The sequence below is a fragment of the Moschus berezovskii genome, chromosome 6 (assembly GCF_049115385.1).
Source record: "Moschus berezovskii isolate FMDL1 chromosome 6, NW_MosBer_1.0, whole genome shotgun sequence".
Classification (NCBI taxonomy): domain Eukaryota; kingdom Metazoa; phylum Chordata; class Mammalia; order Artiodactyla; family Moschidae; genus Moschus; species Moschus berezovskii.
The window spans coordinates 11,186,289-11,210,464 of record NC_142465.1 but is presented as its reverse complement, the minus strand read 5'-3'; the positions used below and the strand labels follow the sequence as shown (position 1 = coordinate 11,210,464).

Sequence of the window (24,176 nt, the reverse complement as noted above, 5' to 3'; positions counted from 1 at the left end):
AGAACACTTCTCAAATTAATATTCTCTATTACCTGATTATATTTCCTTTAAAATTAAGAATACAAGAAACCTGAAACTAATGTAAATCATTAAAGAAAATGATCCACTATGGGTATAAATAATTAAAGTGGAGGTGGATAATTAATATGGCAAATAGATGTGGTACCTGTCTGCCTTAGTAGCTGCATATATTACGATCATTGTAGGAAGCTTTGCCATGTCCCCATATATAAACAGTTTAGGTTTTTCAAAATCGGATTTACTCTTTGGCCTAGCAATTGTACAAATAAAATTGGTATAATTTACACTTTCTCAATATTTTATTGTAATATATATAGAAAATAAAATATATTTTATTGTAAATAAAGTAAAATAGTACAAACTTTAGAAGATGGATAAAATAAAATTTCAAAGGGAAGAGTTACTTTGCAAAGGCTACTGCCAATGCATTTTTCTTTGCTCAGGGTAAAACCAATCAAATAGTCATTAGCACATGGTGAATAAAGGCCTAATTAAAGTCCCTCTGCTCTCCTTGGAAGGATAACTCTCAAACAAAGGGAAAGAAAAAGAATGTTCTTTCCAAGTTGCAATCTGATTTGTATGTGATTGTAATGAAATACTTGTGATGTGTGATTAGAATAACATACTGCAGTAGACATCAAGTGATTAGAAGCAGAAAAGTACTGGGGCCAAATAATAGATGGACTGAGATGCTGGTAAACTGCACTGTGGAGGTCTCATGCCTCAGATGTAATACTTGCCATAATCCTATGTGCTTAGTCTTGCAGCAGTGGGGGAAGAGACTACACATTTATTCATTCATCAAAGATTTTTAAGTGATTAATACTAGAGACAACTTAATAGGTGCTGAGTTAAGACTCCAAGCTAGAATGTGAGAAGAGAGTTTGCTTCTAAAAACTTAAGTTCTTAAGTTTCACTTTCTTGTAAGAGGAAATATCCAAGATTATTTATCATTGCTGGGTCACCTCAATCAGCAGTGTTGGAGTTATGGGTTGTATCACAGAGCCCTCTGGTGGTAGAACTACTCATTTCATCCTAAATGTAATCTAGAATAGTCAACTAAAAATGCTGCTAGGTTGTTACCTCTGAATGAGCCTTTTCTTCAGCCTGTAAAAGATAAAAGGAAAAGGAATTTAACTATAAATAATGAGCGTCAATTCATTTCACAAGTAAAAAGAATACAATAAATATACCGTGTAATTTAAAATGTTATTTTGGTCTAACATAAGAATAAAAAAATATATTAAATAAATTAATAGTAAAAGTAGAAACTGTAGAACTGCAAATTATATTTATTTATATATAGACCATATGGTATTTTGAAAACATAGGTTATTTGACTGATGGATATATACTGTGTCTTTAAATCTTTAAAAGTGTAGAATTAAAAGATGGTGCTACCCTAAGATCCAGACCACAAATAACACAAACAAAAGTTATAAAATTATATTTTGAAAAAAGTAAGTGCAAAAAAGAGTAATAGAGTAGATTTTTTTTTCATACAGATTTTAGGAAATTTGTACTCCATGAAATCATAGAGATTTTTAGCCAAGACCTAGGAGTCGGAATTTTATTCTGTGATTTATAAATCATAAAGAATGCCAAATACAACTGCAGGTAAAACAGTTACCTTTACTGACAACCACAGAAAATCAGCATATTAGTTACTATTTAGTTTACTTTTCCTAATGATCATTAAATAAGCTTATTGGGCTGCAAGTCAGAAAGACGGTAAAACACCCAATGGTGAAGTGGTGAAAAAACTGGTTGGCAAACACAGGCTCTATAGATGCTGGATATAAGCACTGTTGTAGGACCTCAAAGGGTGTTTTGGCCTCAGCTGTAGAAAACTCCTAGCTCTATTTTTCTTCTTCTCACGGGGCTGCAAAAATACCAGACAATGAGTTACATGTGCCATTATACTTCGGAAGCTCCCTCAATCTGAAAAAAGCTGGAGAATGCATAATATTGCTGAACATTACAAGTCTGTTCACTGCTTTGACAGCTCCAAGGCTGAAAACAATCTCTTACCTCCTATCTCTTTTTGTGACACTTCCTGATTAACTGATGCAGAACTACATGAACCACTTTTTAATTCTTTCATTTCTCCAGAAAACATAAAATGAAGCAAAGTAAAACAACTCTCAGGATATTTTTTTATGCATAAGCACCTCTTTTAAACGGGGTTTTGTTCATTTATATATTTTCTCTAGTCTTAAAAATATGTATAGTTAGCAATATACTGGGGTAGATATTAAAAAGACCAGGAGATGACTGTGACTCAGATCATGAACTCCTTATTGTCAAATTCAGACTTAAATTGAAGAAAATAGGGAAAACCACTAGACCGTTCAGGTATGACCTAAATCAAATCCCTTACAATCATACAGTGGAAATGACAAAGAGGTTCAGGGGATTAGATCTGATAGAGTGCCTGAAGAACTATGCATGGAGGTTTGTGGCGTTCTAGAGGAAGCAGGGATCAAGACCATCCCCAAGAAAAAAGAAAGGCAAAAAGGCAAAATGGTTGTCTAAGGAAGCCTTACAAATAGCTGTGAAAAGAACAGAAGTGAAAAGCAAAGGAGAAAAGGAAAGATATATCCATTTGAATGCAGAGTTCCAAAGAATAGCAAGGAAAGTTAAGAAAGACTTTCTCAGAAATCAATGCAAAGAAATAGAGGAAAACAATAGAATGGGAAAGACTAGAGATGTCTTCAAGAAAATCAGAGATACCAAGGGAACATTTCATGCAAAGATGGGCACAATACAGGACAGAAATGGTATGGACCTAACAGAAGCAGAAGATATTAAGAAGAGGTGGCAAGAATACACAGAAGAACTATACAAAAAAGATCTTCATGACCCAGATAATCACAATGGTGTGATCACTCACCTAGAGCCAGACATGCTGGAATGTGAAGTCAAGTGGGCCTTAGGAAGCATCACTATGAACAAAGATAGCAGAGGCGATGGAATTCCAGCTGAGCTATTTCAAATCCTAAAAGTTGATGCTGTGAAAGTGCTACACTCAATATGCCAGCAAATTTGGGAAACTCAGCAGTGGCCATGGGACAGGAAAAGTCAGTTTTCACTCCAGTCCCAAGGAAAGGCAATGCCAAAGAATGCTCAAACTACCTCACAACTGCACTCATCTCACACATTAGTAAAGTCATGCTCAAAATTCTCCAAGCCAGGCTTCAATAATACATGAACCGTGAACTTCCAGATGTTCAAGCTGGATTTAAAAAAGGCAGAGGAACAAGAGATCAAATTGCCAACATCTGTTGGATCATCGAGAAAGGAAGACAGTTACGAGAAACGTCTACTTCTGCTTTATTGACTATGCCAAAGCTTTTGTGTGTATCACAACAAATTGTGGGAAGTTCTTTAAGAGATGGGAATACCAGACCACCTGAGCTGCCTCTTGAGAAACCTGTATGCAGGTCAGGAAGCAACAGTTAGAACTGGACATGGAAAAACAGACTGGTTCCAAATTGGAAAAGGAGTATGTCATGGCTGTATATTGTCACCCTGCTAATTTAACTTATATGCAGAATACATCATGAGAAATGCTGGGCTGGAAGAAGCACAACCTGGAATCAAGATTGCCAGAAGAAATACCAATAACCTCAGATATACAGATGACACCACCCTTATGGCAGAAAGCGAAGAAGAATTAAAGAGCCTCTTGATGAAAGTGAAAGAGGAGAGTGAAAAAGTTGGCTTAAAACTCAAGATCTAGAAAACCAAGATCATGGCATCTGGTCCCATCACTTCATGGCAAATAGATGGGGAAACAATGGAAACAGTGACAAGTTATTTTTGGGGGGCTCCAAAATCACTGATTATGGCGACTGCAGCCATGAAATTAAAAGGAAGAAAGTTTTGACCAACCTAGGCAGCATATTAAAAAGCAGAGACATCATTTCGCCAACAAAGGTCCATCTAGTCAAAGCTATGGTTTTTCCAGTAGTTATGTATGGATTTGAGACTTGGACTTAAAGAGAGCTGAGTGCTGAAGAACTGATGCTCTTGAACTGTGTTGGAGAAAACTCTTGAGAGTCCCTTGGACTGCAAGGAGATCAAACCAGTCCATCCCAAAGGAAACCAGTCCTGAATATTCATTGGAGGGACTGATGCTGAAACTGAAACTTCTGAAACACCTGATGTGAAGAACTGACTCATTGGAAAAGACCCTGATGCTAGGAAAGATTGAAGGCAGGAAGGGAAGGGGATGACAGAAGATGAGATGGTTGGATGGCATCACTGACTCAATGGACATGAGTTTGAGTAAACTCTGGGAGTTGCTAAGGGACAGGGAGGCCTGGCGTGCTGCAGTCCATGTGGTCGCAAAGAGTAGGACACAACTGAGTCACTGAACTGAACTGAATATTTAGTAAGATAGTGGTTAATTAAAGAGTAGTTACCTAATAGAATCCCAATAGCCTTTATAGCAAAACTGTTTTTAAAAATAATCACTGAAATAAAGCTTTAATGTTTTACATCTCAAATTTATTTTAAAGTGAAGTGAATCTTTAAGTAAAGATTCAATATTTTAAAATTATAATAATTTCAAGGTTTCATATAGTTTGATTTTTGAATCAGACATATATTGGAATTTTAAGACAGTTTCATAGACAGAAAGTTGGAAGTTGTTTGCCTTGACATATATGGTGTGATTAACCCTATTTGGTTTCCCTGGTATTTTGAATATTTACTGCAAGTTTATTCTGTCCAAATCCTGCTTTGCTGTGATTCATGGGGTCGCAAAGAGTTGGACATGACTAAGTGACTGAACTGAACTGAGGATTATACAGAACTGATGCTCAATTAGTTTCTGCATGTTTAAAAGAGCACTGAATGTTATTTACAAAAATAGTCTAAAAAGAAATTCATCACATTTTTATTATTAATAAAAAAACCCTGAATAAGTTACATACATTAACTACATGCATAACTATTAAATATTAATTATATATAAGTGAAAGTGAAGTCATTCAGTTGTGACAGACTCTTTGCAACCCCATGGACTGCAGCCCACCAGGCTCTTCCATCCATGGGATCCTCTAGGCAAGAATACTGGAGTGGGTTGCCATTGCCTTCTCCAGGGGATCTTCCCAACACAGGATCTTCCTGGGTCTTCCCGACACAGGGATCGAACCTGGATCTCCCACACTGCAGGCAGACTCCTTACCATCCGAGCCACCAGGGGCTCCTAATTATATATATATGTATATGCATACTGTATAGAATCATTTTGTTTGCTGACTTTTCAGAACTTTTTCTTTAATCTTTGCTTTATTTCATATGCTTTGGTTAGCAATACTTTGTAGCTGTTACCATAAAGTGGAAGCAATAAGCCAGATTATTAATATTATATTTCTTTTGGTGGGTTAGGTATGGATTGATGACATATGATGAAATATGATTACTTCTCAGTAGTAAATAATGGTTTTGAAGCTGGCTCAATGTCCTCAAGGACAGTAAACAGTACAAAACATCTTGCCTAAATAAAAATATATTAGATGTTTCTTTATTCTGCAAGCCTTTCTTGGCCATTCACTCATCCTTTCAAATATATTAATTAATTAATATTTGCTTTATTATTAGCTGTGTGTTAGGAAATATGCTGAAGGGATCCACAAAGAACTAACACAGCCCTCACTCTTATTAAATCAATACAAAGTAGATTAAAAGTACAAAACCAGTTCAATACAATTTTTAATGTACAGCCACTCAGAAAACATCTATTGCAAAGATCAAAAATTTTAATATTTAATAGAACTAGACACATAAAGAATAAAATGTGCCCTGGGTATTAAAAAGAAAAATCACACAACCTTCCTAGGCTATTTGCCCCCACTTTTCATAAAGATATGGATACTACAGATTTATTTCTTTTCTTCAAGAAATGCAAAAGCACAATAATAACTAACAATGCAAACTCAGCTTCAGTGTCAGCAACAGAAGAATCGGTGGAGGCTGGGTCTTGTCTGAGATCACACTAACATCTTAAAGGGGTGATGCTGTAAACACTAGTGGTAAAGACTTCCTGCCTATGCCTATGAGGGAGACATAAGAGATGTGAGTTCGATCCTTGGGTCAGGAAGATCCCCAGGAGAAGGAAATGGCAAGCCATTCCTGTATTCTTGCCTGGAAAATCCCATGGACAGAAGAGTCTGGCAAGCTACAGTCCATGGAGTCGCAGAGTTGGACACGATTGAAACAACTTAGCACGTCTAAACCTGGAAGAATTTCATCTCCATGTTGTTAGATATTCCACTTACTTTCAAAAGGAACTTAGAATTTTCATGTAAAACTCCATATTTCATGGTGTTGGCTGGGAATTAAAAACAAACACACAAACCCAAAGTTTGCCAAGGGTAACAGCTTGGCAAGGCAGACTGAGTCTGTTATTTTTCAACCAGTTTATAATCTCCCTGGATCTTTCTGCTCAAAAACTCTGAAAGATGATTTACTCAGCTTTATAACAAGATACTTTTGAAAATTTCACCAAATTATAATTGGTTAGTCAGTCAGTTCAGTCGCTCAGTCGTGTCCGACTCTTTGTGACCCCATGAATCGCAGCACGCCAGGCCTCCCTGTCCATCACCAATTCCCGGAGTTCACTCAAACTCATGTCCATTGAGTCATCTCATCCTCTGGCATCCCCTTCTACTCCTGTCCCCAATCCCTCCCAGCATCAGGGTCTTTTCCAATGAGTCAACTCTTCATATCAGGTGGCCAAAGTATTGGAATTTCAGTTTCAGCATCAGTCCTTCCAATGAATACCCAGGATTGATCTCCTTTAGGATGGACTGGTTGGATCTCCTTGCAGTCCAAGGGACTCTCAAGAGTCTTCTCCAACACCACAGTTCAAAAGCATCAATTCTTCGGCGTTCAGCTTTCTTCACAGTCCAACTCTCACATCCATACATAACCACTGGAAAAACCATAGCCTTGACTAGACGGACCTTTGTTGGCAAAGTAATGTCTCTGCTTTTTAATATGCTATCTAGGTTGGTTATAACTCTCCTTCCAAGGAGTAAGCATCTTTTAATTTTATGGCTGCAGTCACCATCTTCAGTGATTTTGTAGAGACTTCAAAAGTTGTATGTGAAGAAAGAATCCTTTCAGTTGGATTTATTGTACTTGTAATTTGACAGGCAAATGTCATCTTTGTTAGTTTAATATAAACCCATAAATTGTATAAATGATGGTGTCAAAGATTGTTTCTATCCATGGTTCCTAAGAACAGTATATTGCCTAATAAAACAAAGTGTCTAACAATCTTCTTAAAGAATTTTTTCTTTTTTGGTCATATAGCTTGGTTAAGAGGATCTTGGTCCTCCAATCAGGAACTGAATCCAGGCCTTTGGCAGTGGAAGTGTGGAGTCTTAACCACTGGATTGTCAGGGAACTCTTTAATTATTTTATGAAGGAATATCATGCACAATTGTGTTACTTGCACATGGTATAATTTCAAAAGATGCAATTCACAAAGACTATGATTTCAATGGTGCTCCCATGAAGTTTACAGTTCTTTTCTAATCACTGGTATAGAATGACCCTCTTCTCTAATAATTGCAGAAGTCCCTTGAACAGACCGGATAGATCTGGCTGCTCTTTGCCAACATATTTTACAGGTATAGTCCAAAGAAATTGAGCAACTTTTCTGATGTCAAAAATGTAAATCAACTGATCTTTATCCACAGTCCTTAAGGAGGCATGGAAAAAAATGATAAATTGATTTTTCACTTCCTGGTTTGAGAAACGCTTTCACAGATACCTTTTCATTGCCAGTTAAATCTCAGTGCATGGTAATGGAGCAATGGCGACACAGTGACTCATCATCTGGAGTTTTCTCTTCATTACTCCACTAAACATGCATTTATCTGAATTGCCTAAGGTTGTCAGTACAAGTATATAATTTCCATCATTTCCAGTAAAGCTATTTAAATTTCCTCAATTCTGAATAATATCACCTTCTAATGTTTTGATCACCTAATCCATTCTTTTCACACTTAACATGAGCATCTATTTTATCACATAAACGTGTGTGCATAGTCTCTTTATTTTCATCTCTTCCTATTTCACATTGTACTCTTAATGCAATACTTGCCATTATACTTTCTAATTTACCCTTACTATTTTGACATCTATTCCTGTAAACCTATAATATCCAACATAGTAGCCAGAGGAACATGTGTCTATATAAATTTAAAGTTGTTTTTGTTTAGTCGCTAAGTTGTGCCTGACTCTTTTGCAACCCCATGGATTTTATCCTCTCCAGTTCCTCTGTCTGTGGGATTTCCCAGGTAAGAATACTAGAGTGGGCAGCAATTTCCTCCTCCAGAGGATCTTTCTGAACCAGGGATGGAACCCACGTCTCCTGCATTGACAGGTAGATTCTTTACCATCTGAGCCACCAGGGAAGCCCAAATTTATAGTATGCAAAATTAAAAATTCATTCCCTTTGTCATACCATATAAACTTCAAATACTCGATAGCCATGTGTGACTACAAGTTACTATATTATCTAGTACAGGTATAGAGTATTTTTATTATCACAGAAAGGTCTATTAGACTTGTGTATACTAATTAGCCATCTGCTTTTCCTCAACTCATGCTGTTTTTTTTCCTTGAGTTTGTCTCAGGCTACATGAAGGTGGTTTCTCATCCAAAGACTGCTTCTGTATAATTTAAGATATGACTGCTTCTGTATAATTGCACCTTTGACGTTACAGAGAGACTTCAACTGCAAGGGTTTAATTCAGAATAGACCTCCCCTCAAGCAGTGCATTGGCCCAACAGGAGGAATACTACACCTTAACATATTTTTTTGTTTTTGCTTTTTCCAATGCATTTTAACATTTCTCACTTCTTTCTCCATTTGCCCCAAACAGTAGATTTATCTAAACACTAACAGTAATTTCATTATTCTTAGATCTATTGACAATTTTAGTCATTAAAAGGAAAAATAAGAAAAATATTGCCTCTGCCAATGATAGTTTGATCTTGAGGAACTTTCTAAAGCAATAAATATGTAAGAGGGCCATAATCTTTGAACTAATGAAAATGAGTGAAAAAATCAGGATTGCCCTTACTGTTTAATTACTTAGTGACAGCTGAGGCTTTTAAACTTTTCATGAACTTTTAATATGAATTAGTCATAGTGTTCAAGCCTCAGTGAGATTCATAAACCAAAATATACCTAGGATGAAGGAAGTTTTTTGTAAAACATAACTCCCTGTAGACTGATTTTTAGAAAAGGATGGAATTATAGTAACTGGGAAGAAAACTTACACTTGCAAAAACAAAATATATTTCACACACAGGAAAAATAAGTTGATATACTGGAGATTCTCTCTGAAGAAATTAAGTTTTAAAAATCATCCTCTTTAAGAAGATTTAGTTTAAAAATTCATTAAGCCTTTTAGGCTTTTACCCCTTAATACAATCTTCTCAAAAAATGAACTTAAAAAATAAAAAAAAAAAGAAAATGAAGCAAATACCATAGAACAATTACCAGTCAGAGAACCAAACAAAGAGAAGTGGTCAGTATAATAAAGTTATAATGAAGAATAGTACATGGTTTTAAGGGTTTTGAGTCATAAACCATCAGGTTTTACGAATTCAGTTTTTCATGCACTCAATGATTACAAATACAAGTGCGTTATAGAAGAATTGGTAGAGTACCTGCCTCCTTACCAGATATGCAAGAGCTTAGAGTACACCTTTATGTCACTGTGGAACTTCTGTGTAAATGTCAACCTATTTAACAAAGGTGGGCAAAGGCAAAAAGTTTTTCTTTACAGTCAACACTTACCGTGGAGTAAAGAGAAGAAGTGCTGGAGACCAATGACAGTGAAGAGCCGTGAACTGAAGAAAGCAAAAAAGAACAAGAGTAAAATAATGATGTCTGTTAAGAACCACCAGGCCTTTACTGAAAAATGAAGAATAGGTGGTTAAGCAAATAAAAATAACATAAGAATCTGAGGACAAGCCTGCTGTTAATTTTTAGAGATCCAAATGTTGAGCCATGGAAAGGTCCCATACCGTTCCCCTAAAGTACTTCCTCCATATACAGAGAATCGACAAATGCAAGCCCTTCTAGTATGCCATGCACATATTGCAAACCAGAGTAAGCTCTCACATAATAATTAATCAGAAAATCAAGGGCATCTTAAGGTACTACGAATGTGTAAACTTATAAAAAATTTTTATGTATTTTATTCTATTTCAGTTTTTATACAACAAAGGTTGGTTTTCAGTATTTTTCTCCATATATGTTCAGGGAAATAAGCCATTTCAACATTATCTGTGATGAGCTTATTACACTCATTTAAATGAAGTATGGTTTCTTCATAATTTTAGTAATAGAAAAGTACTTATTTCAAGGTGGTGTCTCTTAGAAATTAAGAGTGGAAATTTTATACTGTCTTTTGGGGAGGTGTACAAAAATATCACCTTGATCAGTTAACAGAATGATTTGTTACTTCTGCAAGTCCAAGGCATTAAGCTCAAAGGCGGATACAATTGTGCTTAATTATACTTGTAGAAAAGTTCTTCCTTTTTTCATTATGGGATAATATATAGTTATTTCTTCTTATTCATCCATTAAAGAAACACTAGTTGAGTACACACAATGTGACAGGCCCTTGCTAGATGCTGGGATTATAAAATTGAATGTCACAATTCTCAGGGCTCAAAAAGAAATAGAAATATATGTAACTAAAAAAAAATCACAATGGGGTCATATAAACACTATCGAGAGCAATGTCCTGGGCACTAAGAAAGCACCTGGGGGTGCTCACAACTGGTCTGGAGAGGTCTAGGAAGGCAGCTGAAATGATAATAAAGAGATGAATTTGAGAGATACAAGGTCAGACTATTTATCCACATAAAGGAAGGCCAGAATTTCCAAGCATATAAATGGTATTCTGCCAGTGAAGCACCACAGAAAGCCATGAGTGTGTTTGGCACATCATTTCTCCAGTATTATAAAAGGCCTATCTGTGAAGAGAGAGATAGAAACATTTTAGAAATGCAATGACTTTACAATTCAGATTTGTTATATTTTTTCTACATCTGCAGCTATCAGGAGGCTCTCAGGATAGAATTCACTATCTTTCACAGTGAAGTAAGTGGTCTGGTCAATACCCCAAAAGGCAGTGGCAACTGCGGTCAACTGATTTAGTAATAGCCTGGTAAATAAACATACTACAATGATGACCTGAAGACCAGAAGTCAGTTTTCACAGCTGCCTCAATTTTAGTCAGAAGATGTTTTTAAATAAGAAGGTAGGAAGGGGAAAAATAAAGGAACAGAATTGCTCTTTACTGTGCTTTCATCCTTAGAAATTACAGACACAGAAATCGGACCTAACAAAGTCATGAAACTTTCTCAAGTTTATACCACAAATAGACAGATGACCAGTATGTTTCAAGATCTAGAGTCTTTTCTGTTACTGAAACTTACTAAGGCCCAGGATAGTATAGCTGACTGCCTCTGATTTTATTCTAAGCAACTTGGACTTCTATGTTTCAGTTCAGTTCAGCTCAGTTGTGTCCGACTCTTTGTGACCCCATGAATCACAGCACGCCAGGCCTCCCTGTCCATCACCAGCTCCCGGAATTCACTGAAACTCATGTCCATTGAATCGGTGATGCCATCCAGCCATCTCATTCTCTGTCATCCCCTTCTCCTCCCGCCCCCAATCCTTTGTTTTATTCTTTATTTTTTTTTATATCTTTTTTTTTTTAGTTTTCTTTTATTTATTTATTTTTTTTACTTTACATTATTGTATTGGTTTTGCCATACATTGACATAAATCCACCATGGGTGTACAAAAGTGCTTTATAAAATGTGTGTCAAAATTTTCTTGTGTGAGCATTTAAAAATCATTCATTAAATCAAAGAGGAAAATCTCTTAAATATTATTATCAAATTTGACATTTGAGGTTATACAGTTTAGAAAATTATATACAGTCAAAAATCAATTTAGCCTCCTGAGTATTTCAAAGAGTATTTGTTATATAGTGTTCATATAGAATTTTACAACTATAAAAGACATTTATTAGGTCAGGTGAGAATTTTAATGTAACGGATAAAGGAAATATAAAGCAAAATGTAGGTGTACTATGAATTCTTAAATGATATGATAATAAAAACTAACACCAGAGGGAGTTTCTGAGAATAAAAGTTGGCAGCATGTGGTTGTTTCATATGAGAATTTTTTCTGGTTTATGTATCTTTTATGGTTTTTAACCAACGTGTCAAACAAATTTCACTTTGATATTTGGCAAACTAAATAGTCTCTAAAATCGCCCAGGTTTGTGTAGGAGAACACCAGATTTATTCTGAACTATTCTATAGCCAAGTATTAATCTAAACTATTTCTGTCATGTTTCCAAATGCATAAAGAAATAGAAGGTACTGCAGGCTAAAATGTCTTCAAGCCCCAGGGCTCCCAAAATGGAACTACCCTACTAGATCTACTCTTGAAGGCATCCTTTGGACGTGAGTGATGGGATAGCTTCCAGGTCTGAGTTAACCAGCTTCATCCTTATTTCCCCCATGCCTACCTTCTTCCATGCTGTCCCTGAATGAGCCTGAGTGACTGATGGCCCGTGGCCTCTCCTCCAGAGACGTGGCACTCCCACAAAGCTGGGAGTCGTCATAGAGATCAAAGGACGAGTCTTGGGCTGGGATGCTGTTTGAGCGCATCATGCTGGGCCCAGGAAGGTTAAACTGAGAAAGATTGGTTGGGCTCACTGAAAAACAAAGTGCACACAGCCCATTATTCCGGGGCTTGGAAGTTTGCCTCTGAAATTTTCAATAGCAGTTACAGTGCAGTCCCTCTTTTTTCTAGTACATTCATGGCAAGCAGTATGTCAATTTCTAAAGCAATATTAAACAAAACCATCAAGTCACCTCTACCGTTTTTTCCTAGAAATAATATGGTATTTCCTGCTGCCCATTATGAAGAAAAAATTGTCTTCCTAGAATCTGAACATTTATTTTTAGCGAAAAAGAAATCTAAATTTTCTAGGAAAATGTGTATGAAGCTTCCAACCAAAGACTTTCAGTCAGTTTGAGTTCTAAATTTTTGTCAGTTCATAATCAGAACCATCACTATCATCAGAGTTAGGTTGTAATAAAGAAAAATAAAAATGAAATATAATATAAGGTACATGGTTATCCACATCTCATTGTGAAGGTAATTACTTAAAACTACCTTCAACTGTATCTAAGATGAGAATGTCACAGTGAGACTGTCAAAAGTCACCAACTTGTATTTCTCAAGCAATACCTTAAGTCTGTAATTTGAAACATGAATTTATTAACCCAGTGCCTATTGACAAATAGTCCTGATATCATTCAAGTTTTTAGGCCAATTGACTGTCATCAATTTAAAGAAATATGTGGTTGACTGAACTGGAAAACAGTATTGCTTTAAATCTGGAATAAAAGCAAAACAGAAAAATTAAGATATATTTATCATAAATGCTCATAATTAAGAAATACAGGTTGTTATAGACATATGAGGAAGCAGACAGGAGACCCTTAAGATATGAAAAGAATGGCTGAGTATTTTCAAAATCTTGGGGAATTTATGTCTTTGGCTTAGAACCGGTCTGATAAAATTTCAAAACTTGCTATTTTTTTTCTTTGACATAGGCACTACATTTCTTAATGTAATTGCTGGATCTCAGAGCAATGTAAAATATGGGACATATATATTATGAGGTAACTTTAGAAGACTGTCCCCTATTTGCCAGGTACTATGATGGATATTTCACAGGTATAAATGAATCAATGCACAGAACAACTCTGATAGAGCTAGTTGTGAATTGAAGTAAAATAAGAGCAAGAAAAGTAACTTAAGACTTAGAATTATATCTATGTGTGCATATGTGACATATAATAATGAAAGAAAGAAACTTTGGATTTGCAAAGTCCCCAGTCCACTGGAAGAAGGGAAGAAAGGGTGGAAAGAAGGGGACAAAAAAGAAAGGAGAGTGAGAGAGCAAAAGTTAAAGAAGGATCTTTCAGGTCCATTCCTTCAGTCAGCAGTGACAAGTCAGTGATTGCTAAAGACAACCAACAGATACCCCAAAGGACACTCTAGACTTGAATGCATGTGTTTAAGGCGTCTGGACTGGAGTAAATCTTACTATCTTAGGCTCAGAGTATGAATTCACTTTTTGCTAAATGAATACATTCGCAAGTGTATTATTTTAATACATATATAGAGAGAGGTTAGAAACACACCTCATTCACTGACTTTGTGCAAATTCTTACAAAATGTTTGCAGATATACCCAGGTAAAGTCTTCTTACTAATTTCAAAGCCTAACACTTTGCTCATTCAAAGTGAAATAGTAATGAGGACTGGGACAGATTTAAAAGGAATGGTCTGCAGTGCGGAGGAGGGACGGACTGAGAGAGTGGCCCTGGCACAGACACGCTGCTGCTAAGTCACTTCAGTCGTGTCCGACTCTGTGCGACCCCATAGACGGCAGCCCACCAGGCTCCCCCGTCCCTGGGATTCTCCAGGCAAGAACACTGGAGTGGGTTGCCATTTCCTTCTCCAATGTATGAAAGTGAAAGCGAAGTCGCTCAGTCATGTCTGACTTGTAGCGACTCCATGGACTGCAGCCCACCAGGCTCCTCCGTCCATGGGATTTTCTACGGAAGAGTACTGGAGTGGCTTGCCATTGCCTTCTCCATAATAGATACACTACCAGGTGTAAATAGCTAGCGGGGAAAGTTGCTGCAGAGGACAGAGCTCAGCTCAGGGCTCTGGTGACCTAGTGGGGTGGGATGGGGTGACTAGGAGGAAGGCTCAAGGGGGAGGGGTGCATGTACACATATAATTGACTCACTAGGTTGTGCAGCAGAAACTAACAGCGTTTTAAAGCAATTACACTCTGATTTTAAAAAATGATGTTAAGGATAGTAGCTAGCTTTGGGGGAAGGTATGGATTGTGGCTGGGTTGCTAGATGGGTGGAAGGGAATTTCTGAGGTGTTGACGATGTCCTTGTCTTGACTAGAATGAAAGCTGCATGCATGTTCACTTGGAAATAGTCATGAAACGGTGCTTTATATTTTAAAAATAAAAGGAATAGTGTACATTTATAAGCATTTCTGATAGGTTCTCAATTGAAAACCTATTCATTCTATTTAAGAATGTTCAATTAAGTTAAATCTATGGCAGGTTTGCTTTTTTTGTTACTGTGGTTGAATAGAAAGATCAATACAGCAAGATCTCTGGCTTCAAGAGTGACCACTACAGAAGGTAATTGAAAGGTAGAGAAATTGATAACATAAAAGAGACAGATAAAAGCTATGTAATAGAAGACAAAAGTACAATGGACAGAGAATTTCTGTAATGGGACACAAATTAGTACAGGGCATCTAGTGGTAGCTTTGCTTTCCACTTGCTTTAGGCAACTTTTTCCATATCTACCCTTCAGTTTCTCCATAAATTAAAAAAAAAAAAGGCAGAATATATAGCCTCTCAGATCCATTTAAAGCCAGGAAACATGTAAATATTTCTAATAAGCGAGATATATATGTGACAAGATATTATGGAAAAAGAGGGCTACTGGCTTTGCCTTAAATTGTATTGACACACAATATAGTATGATTACTAACATCACTGCTTTTATTAATTTATATGTCGATTTGTGATGATCTGAGGAGAACAGGAACTGACAGACAAATGGAGTGGGTTTTTAAATACAGCAAGTGACCCCAGACTTTGCTGCCGTAGACACGTTAGTCCATGATATTTTCCCTATAAGAGTTGTCATATGCAATCTACGTTTACTTTGTTGAATTTGGGAATATAACTGGGAATTAGGTGGAGATTCAGAAAATGTTTATTTGATCATTTAAAGAACTTTAAAAGTGGAATATATCTAGGTATAGGTAGGTTGTCATTGGTGGGTTTACAGAAGCTAGAGCTGTCACAGGAACTTGCATAATAGAATCACAACTGAATCAGATGTAGGCTTCTTCCAACTGTGAGATTCTACTCTTCCTTGAGTATAGAAGGCTTAATCCTGAATGGCTTAAGGGTGAATATGGAGAGGGAGTAGAATGGCATTCAAGGTGTAGGGACCTTTGGGAGTAAATGCAAAGAAACTTCCCATACAAACGTGTTTAAACATCACTCTATGCAAAAGTGAAAATGAAAGTCACTCAATCGTGTCTGACTCTTTGCAACCCCATGGACAGTAGCTTGCCAGGCTCCTCTGTCCACGGAATTCTCCAGGCCGGAATACTGGTGTGGAGTATACAGGCCATTTCCTTCTCCAGGGATTGATGCCAGGTCTCCCGCATTGGAGACAGATTCTTTACCGTCTGTCTAATATATAGACTTTAAAAGTGACACATTGATAGTAAGGCTTCTACACGATAACCCTTGAGGCAAGGTGAAAAAGAATCTGAGCAACTGTCATCACCCACGGGACTATGACAATGTCTCACTAGGTTATGGGATGCCTCACAAGGACTGTGACCAATAGTAAATAAGATTGCATCCAATAATAATTTGTTTATGTAAGTTATATTCTGCATTGCTCTCTTAGGGAGGAATGATTTCTATTATAGCTATCATGCCAGAAACCACATACAAACCAGAGTTGACTTCAGCAATAGCTCACAGTAGTCTGCTAATAATGACATAATAGTAGTGAACTTAAATTTCTAATGTTTATTACATGCGATTTTTACAGTAATATTTCTAAAAATTTTATATACAATATTAATATTTTAGTGGGTAAGAATAAAAAACATGGTTACTGCAACTCCTAAGTGTTTGTAATAATCACTTATCTTACTGATTATTAAAAAAAATGGTCAAATTGAAAACAAGTGATTACTAAAGTAAAATGTAGAACAATGCTATCCATATTCAAGTTATAGAGTTACATTTGATGTATTTTTAAAATTTAATAATAAAATAATTTTAACTTATGATTGCATTTTAATAGTATCTGCTCTCTTGCCTAATAAATGTAAGTTCCAGTGGTCTGGAAACACAACCAAAAGTCTTTAAGAGCAATTTCCATGGTTTTGAAACTAGTTATTTTTTTTTCTCTTGTAAAATAATACAGCATATCTGATATGAATCCACATACCCACTTACAAAATATGGGTAGGCACATAAAAGTGTGTGGGCATGTACGGGAAGATCTTTCTTCATAAGTCCCCCTCAGCGAACACTTTGAGATGTACGAAAGTAGAGACAGTAAGATCTATTTGAAACCTACTGCAATTCTCTGCTAGCATAAGACATCTCTTTCCAATAAAAATGATGACGTAGCAGAGTCTACCAACTCTGACACTCTCTCTCGTCTCTGTGCATAGGTTAGTCATTCCTTACAATATAACCTAGGTATTACGAATCTATTCAAGGTGAGAAAATTGAAGTTAAATGACTGCTAATATCACACACAGTGAGTAGTGAGTTTTTTCCTTCTCAACAAAAAATGGGATAGATTGAATCAGAATAATAACGGAAAAATAATGGCGTAAGGATTCACATACTCAGATTAATGTCAGTTAATGAAAAGACTGACAGGAGGGAGCCGTGAGATACCCAGCAAATTCAGCAAACTAGGTGACATGGGTTTGATTTCAATACTATACAATATCACATTTTGTTTCATACGTCTATGACTCTACAAAAACATTTCCATTTCATTGTTTGAAATCAAAGTTTTAAGCTTCCTGTTGCGTTTTGTAACTACAACTCAAAATAAAAATTTTACCATCCTTTGCCATTATGAGACAAAGAAATCTCATCACTGTGTAGGCTCATCAATAAAAACTTGGTGTTGGTTATATGTTCACTAGTACATATAGAACGATAACCTAAATAACGTTTTTCATTGTTGTAATCTCTGTTCTCTATAGCAGAACAGTTATAATAGAAGGGAAATAGCCTTTACTATCCCAACAGGGAGGAAAGTTGAAAAGTCCAAATTATTAAAGAATTTGGACATTCTGTTGGTCTATCGTTACAAAAAAAAGCTCATGAAAATATTAATGCGACTATTTTATACATGACTTTATAGAAGAGACATCTATTTTTAAAAGCAATGGATCTGTTCAGTGATAACTGGCATATTTAGGCTTTCATTATTTTGTCACTTTACCGTGTGTTTTCTGTGATATTTGTACAAACAATTTTATATTTTGTAAAAGTTATACTAAACACAAAGTAATCCAGTGGTTCAAATAATCATTTCTTTTCATTGCCTTCATCCAAAAATGTTCACAGGGTATTATCTTAATAGGAATTCTCATATGCATTTTAAGGAGTTTTAACTTTAAAATGAAGATGTGACTATGGAGTCATGGAATGATATTTTTCTTCTTATTATTTCTATTTCATTTTTTTTACAAAATGATAATTAATTTTCTTATAAGGATTAAAAAATTTAAACAGAAAAGAAGGAGGGGTTTTACTGGTTTCTAAGAGGACTCTGAGAAAACTTCTAGGCTTAAGGTCAGGTGTTCTGGCATCAGTTACTATCTTTGCCCCTTAAGATTGGTGATTTTTTTTTAAAGTCAAAAAAATCTCTTTTTGCCTCTGGATCTCAGAATATAAAATAACAACAGTATTAACTATGTCAACTGGTTGTCATGAGAAATAAACTGCATAATGCTTGGGAATTATTTTGGGGATTGTAAATGTACAAATATAAAGTAATGTTAAGGTGTCCATCTCCTCTTTAAATGGGCAATCCTTGTGAACGTATGCCACGGTCCCTGGGAGAGTAGGTGGTAAAAGGAACAAGATGAAACTGATGCTTTAGAAGATTTTACCCAAGTTGGAAAAATGATATTTTCCTGTTGCAGAAGATGACATGGCAGAAGGGGACACCAGGGGTGACTGGTTGCCAGTATCCTGCAGCCCTCCTGTAGAATGCGAGCGTAACCACTCTTTGCCTTCTTCTTGGTTGGCCTGCCGAGATGATGGGGTGTATCTGCAAAACAGCACAGCTAAGACACTTCAGCACATCTGCAAGGGCAAGGCAATATCAGGACGAGAAAACAATTGAGAGGAGCTTACTATTCAGACTGAACAACATTCTCAAACAGATTGAATCTAATTATAATTGCTTAGTTCTTCCAGATGATTTGACACCATCTGTTTGAATCTCACAGGAAAAAAAAAAAAGGATTTTGAAAAGAAAATTACGTTCCTGTGAGATATGTGGTTGAAAATCATAAGCAACAAGCAGACAGCCGGGTTAATTGAGAAGGGCACAAAAGCATGGTGTTTAGAAGGGTGTGAAGAGGGTGAAAACACAAAGTAAATATGGTAGACAGTAGCTGGCCAGAAGCCAAAGGAATTGGAGGGATGGTCACAATAAGACACAGGAAACAGAACACAAACTGACAGATCTTTTAAAGGAAAGGGAAAACACTTATTTGGTTAAAAATGCCACTTGACACCATGTCTGGATTTTTTTTTTTTTTAATGGAAAGAGAAATAAGCTTCCTTTATTGGAAAATAAATTTCTGGAACAAAATCTCAAAATGGAATATTTGCAAACTGTTTGCTCTTGCTAAGAAACTGGAAAGGAGGAGTATAATAGATAAAGATATAATAGGCCAGTATTCACTTTCGCCAGAGTTAAGTAAATTCTTAGTTCCAAATAGCAACTTATCATGTTCATATAGTGTCATATCTCTAGTAATAGTTCATTCCATATCTTCCCATAAGATAAAAGCATACAGTAAAAGATGGCCATGCATTAAATTTTCATTTTATATTTTTTATGAACTTAATAATTATTTTGATAGTATTATGTAATACTAGACTACTTTATGTCTGTACTGATGTGATAGATATCAGCACTTCTGAAAAACAGAAAAAAAGAAAGCTCTTCTGAGTTTTTACCAAAAGGATTCCTTAAAAATTATCCCTTAATTACACTATTTGTCCTCTGATGATGAAAATAATTTTGCTTTGATTCAAATTAGAGCATCCTTCAATCTTTCAACATTCATTGGCCACAGGTATAGACTATAGGGGTAGAGGCTTTTGTAGGCATATGTCTCCAAGATACAAACATTAGGGAAACTGATTTTATTCTTCAGAAGTGAGTTCTGAACTCTATTAAAATTGCTGCCCCCCCAAATAATGTCTTTTACATCACATTTAATTTACTGAGTTTCAGCCTCTACAAAAACTTCTACCTGAGGGCCATCTCACCGACTCCTCAGGCCAGAGAAAACATCAGGATTAAGAGTGAGTTGATCCTTGATGTCAGGTGCTTCTTTGCAAAGAAAGAAAGAAAGAGGTGGAGAGACAGCACACAGAGCTTACGTAACAACAGAGAAAGGCAGCGGTTGTGCTGAGAGAAATATATACCTTAGTCCCTTTTTGGGTAGTGTATTTCTGTCAAGCTGCATGCTGTTAAAACAAAGAAAACCCCTAAGGACATAATGTAAAAAAAACCCTCCAAATTATACATCCAACATAAATGACTCTGTTTGAAATCTGTTACACAAAATAAGGTTTTCTTTTTTTGTAAAAACATATTTAATGCTTAACTCATTGGAAAAGGCCAACCAAAGGAGACTGGATTTCACTGTTGTAACACATTCAATGATAACTTAGTGACAAGTCTATTTGAAAACAGATTAAATTATATATTAACATACTTCTTCTCTAGATTCTATTTTCCTAGTGTTATGGTAGGTTTTCCTTCCCCATGCAAATGACTAGATTTCTGCTATGATTTCACATGTAAGAGAATCATAGAGGAGGAATGAGAAAGATCTCTGCCTAAGTTAAAGTGGCATGATCCAACAGACAGAGAGGTAATAAATCCCCTTTCAATACTTATTTTTTTGTATTTAAATGATCTTTAGTAAAAATAAAGGTAGATATATTCCTATTCACAGAAAAAGAAGAGAAATATATATCTGCTTGAAATATAATCCTTCTAGCATCATTTATTTAAATATTTTAATACAATTAAACTATGCTATCTTTTCGAATTATAAATTGGATGTTTAAAAGGCTATGAGTTTTCAGTGTCTATTTTAAAGAATTCTCAATTGGTCCTAAAAAGGGAAAAAAGAATGTGTCTGGAGAAAATGAGAAGTGGCCTCCCAAAATAGAGGAAGAGGGTGTCAAGAATTAAGTGGGACAAGTCTAGGAATTTCTGTTATAATCTCTGGCATATGGATAACCAAATAATAAAATTAATTTGAATTTGCAGAATGATATCTCTCCTTCATTAAACTTCAAATAGGCAAAATTGAATACACAGGATATGCACATGAGGATGATATAACATGAATGCCAACACAATGACTTGAAATTTAATCACTAAAAATCAAAGCTAAAATGTTTTCTTCTATGGGTACTCCATTAATTAGCACTGAAATAGAAAGCATCCAAAGGCATAATCTTCTTTTATGTACTGGGAATGTCCAAATAGGGTAATCACACAATTATGTAGCGGCCAATTCTAGTATGTATCTTGACTCTAGATGTATTCTTAGTACATCTGTATTTTTAGTACAACAAAAAGGAATCATACTGAACAACTACAAGAGTAGTCTAAATATACACTACAACATGCTGAAGCATTGATATCGTTGTAAGCTATTTTAAAGATGATCTCTTTCATATGTATGAATTTATTAAATTTTAACATCACAGAGAACAGTGAAAATAGGCATTGTTTTGCCCATGTTATTAACTGTGTAAACATTATATGTTTGTATTGTACAGAGAATTTAATGAAAGGAAAATCAGAAAATAAGTTTACCAATATAAGTTAAAATTTTAAGTAGAAATATCTGTTTGAATCTGGATATTAATGATTTTATAATATAGATACTTTTCACAAACGCTGAAAGGCTAAAAACTCATGCCTGCAGGAGCCAAGAGGGCAATGAGAATAAATGAAGTAGAAATTTTAACTAACAGTCTGAAGTGGGCAGGCACTGTTTGTCTGAAGCTAGTAAATGCGGTACAGGATGGCTACAGTAGATCAGCTAGATCTGACAGTAAAAAACAAGCCAGACGTTTTTAAAGTTGGCTACAACTTTAAATTTTTTAAGGTTTGGTTTGGTCACAAAAAACAACATGTACAAAACAAATGTGAACTAATTACAGTCAAAGGCTGCTCTGATCTAGAACAGTTAGAGGAGAAAATTGTGAAATTTTAAATAATTTATGATAATTTAATTAGAAATTTAGACCAAAATTAAAATCTATATGAAAAGCTATTTAATAGTATTAGAATAGTAAATATCAATAAAGTCTTCTGAAATTATAGATCAACAGGAAAGTCATTAACTTACATACCTCTCTATCTTTCTAATTACTTTGTCTAAAATATTTAGACTTTGGCACATTTTCTGTTCAGTTCAGTTCAGTGGCTCAGTCGTGTCCGACTCTTTGCGACCCCATGAATCACAGCACGCCAGGCCTCCCTCTCCCTCCAGTAGCATACTGGGCACCTACCGACCCGGGGACTTCCTCATTCAGTATCCTATAATTTTGCCTTTTCATACTATTCATGGGGTTCTCAAGGCAAGTATACTGAAGTGGTTTGCCATTCCCTTCTCCAGTGGACCACATGCTGTCGTGGCTAAATGTTTGGCTTCCTTAGTGTTCCCAACATTATGTGGACTATTGTAATTAAGCCAGGATCTCTGATAGGATCTAATTTTCTCTTCAAGGGATCATATAGCTCTTGGGTGTACTTTAAAGGATTAGAATGAATTGCTGTTGCTTTCAATTTTGTTCACAAGAAAAAAAAGTACAACTTCTTATATCAAAAATTATTTCAATCAAGTAATTTATTGGAAGAAACTAGTTGATGTTTATATTGTATACCGTAACTATGAAGATAATTTGCTTTTTCACAGTTTAATAGTCATGAATTTATCTTACTAAGAATAAAAGGTAAAAATTTCACCTCTTCAAAATTAGTTTTAAGATTTAGTTTAGAAAAATTATTTATCTATTTATACCAGAACACATCCATCTGTAAAACTGGTCTATTTGAAGTCTGAAAACTAAGTTCAAAAAGAAGATTTGTTTAAAGAGAATGCTGCTGCTGCTGCTAAGTCACTTCAGTCGTGTCCGACTCTGTGTGACCCCATAGATGGAAGCCCACCAGGCTCCCCCGTCTAACTGTATATTTGTCAGTGTATTTCCATAGTTATATATATATATATATATATATATACTGACTTCTGCTAGAATACAGATCAAAGTAAAATATTAATATTGCATTTATATTGCAGCTATAAAACTCATCAATATTATCAACTAGATTTATTTGAGAGTTACTTGGTTACAAATAATTACTTGACCACTTTCCTGTGTTTTAATGTATGAATGCCAAAGAAATGGGTTGATGGCTAAATGGTCAACTTGTAGTCATATTCATGATAAAAATAATCAGTATTTGGGAAGGTGAGTATTGTTAACAAATAATAACCTATTTGCAGTGTGCCATGTTTGAGGTGATATGTCATCATCAACAACAGACTGAATACAAGTTTGTGAAAGTTATCAGGCATTTTCAGTAACCTGTGGCACTTTCACAAATAACACAATTAAGATATACAGCCAAGGGCATTATGAAAGCTTTAGGTGTACCAAGAAACAAACAGCATTAAGTTCATCAGGGAAAACCAGGCAGGTTTAAGACACATTCCTGGGGAAAAGAATCAGTACCAAAATATCTGAGAAAGGATTTTTTAGGAAGGAGAATCCAGAGCCTTCTTAGCCAACAGAGATGCTTTCTCGTAAGTATATTAGGTAAAGGAATGCCTTAGTATGGTCATTTTAAGTTTAAAGGAAAACAGTAATTAATTAAATCAATGAGAAATATGTTGCAATGTAGTTTAAAAAGGGCATAATAAAAATGTCACTAGAGTTGTAATTCTGTCTAAGAATTCATATCTGACAACTGATCTTTTTTTTTTTCCAATTCAACTAGGATTCCTAGCTATCCATTTGCTATTTTTCCAAAGAAATGCTAATAAAGCCCACTGAACATTTTACTCTGAGCATATTTGTAGAATCCATTTAGATTTGATCTTTAAATATGCTTAAATCATCCTCAGGAGCTGTGTTGTCCTGGAGCTAAAGC

The 24,176-nt window shown here is 35.5% G+C and overlaps 1 protein-coding gene across 6 annotated transcripts in view; it reads right to left on the bottom strand.

Moving 5' to 3' along the window:
* Nucleotides 1–24,176, bottom strand: part of NAV3 (neuron navigator 3) — a 915,819-nt gene that overhangs the window by 72,934 nt on the left and 818,709 nt on the right. For 3 of the 6 annotated variants that reach the window (XM_055394051.2, XM_088836813.1, XM_088836816.1), the window contains 5 exons: nt 20,423–20,464; nt 18,868–19,028; nt 12,609–12,797; nt 9,851–9,903; nt 1,105–1,128 (listed from right to left, as the gene is read on the bottom strand). In XM_055394051.2, the coding sequence (XP_055250026.2) occupies nt 1,105–1,128; nt 9,851–9,903; nt 12,609–12,797; nt 18,868–19,028; nt 20,423–20,464 (469 nt within the window). The remainder of the gene's footprint in view (nt 1–1,104; nt 1,129–9,850; nt 9,904–12,608; nt 12,798–18,867; nt 19,029–20,422; nt 20,465–24,176) is intronic. The other 3 variants (XM_088836814.1, XM_088836815.1, XM_088836817.1) reach the window with 1 other exon arrangement.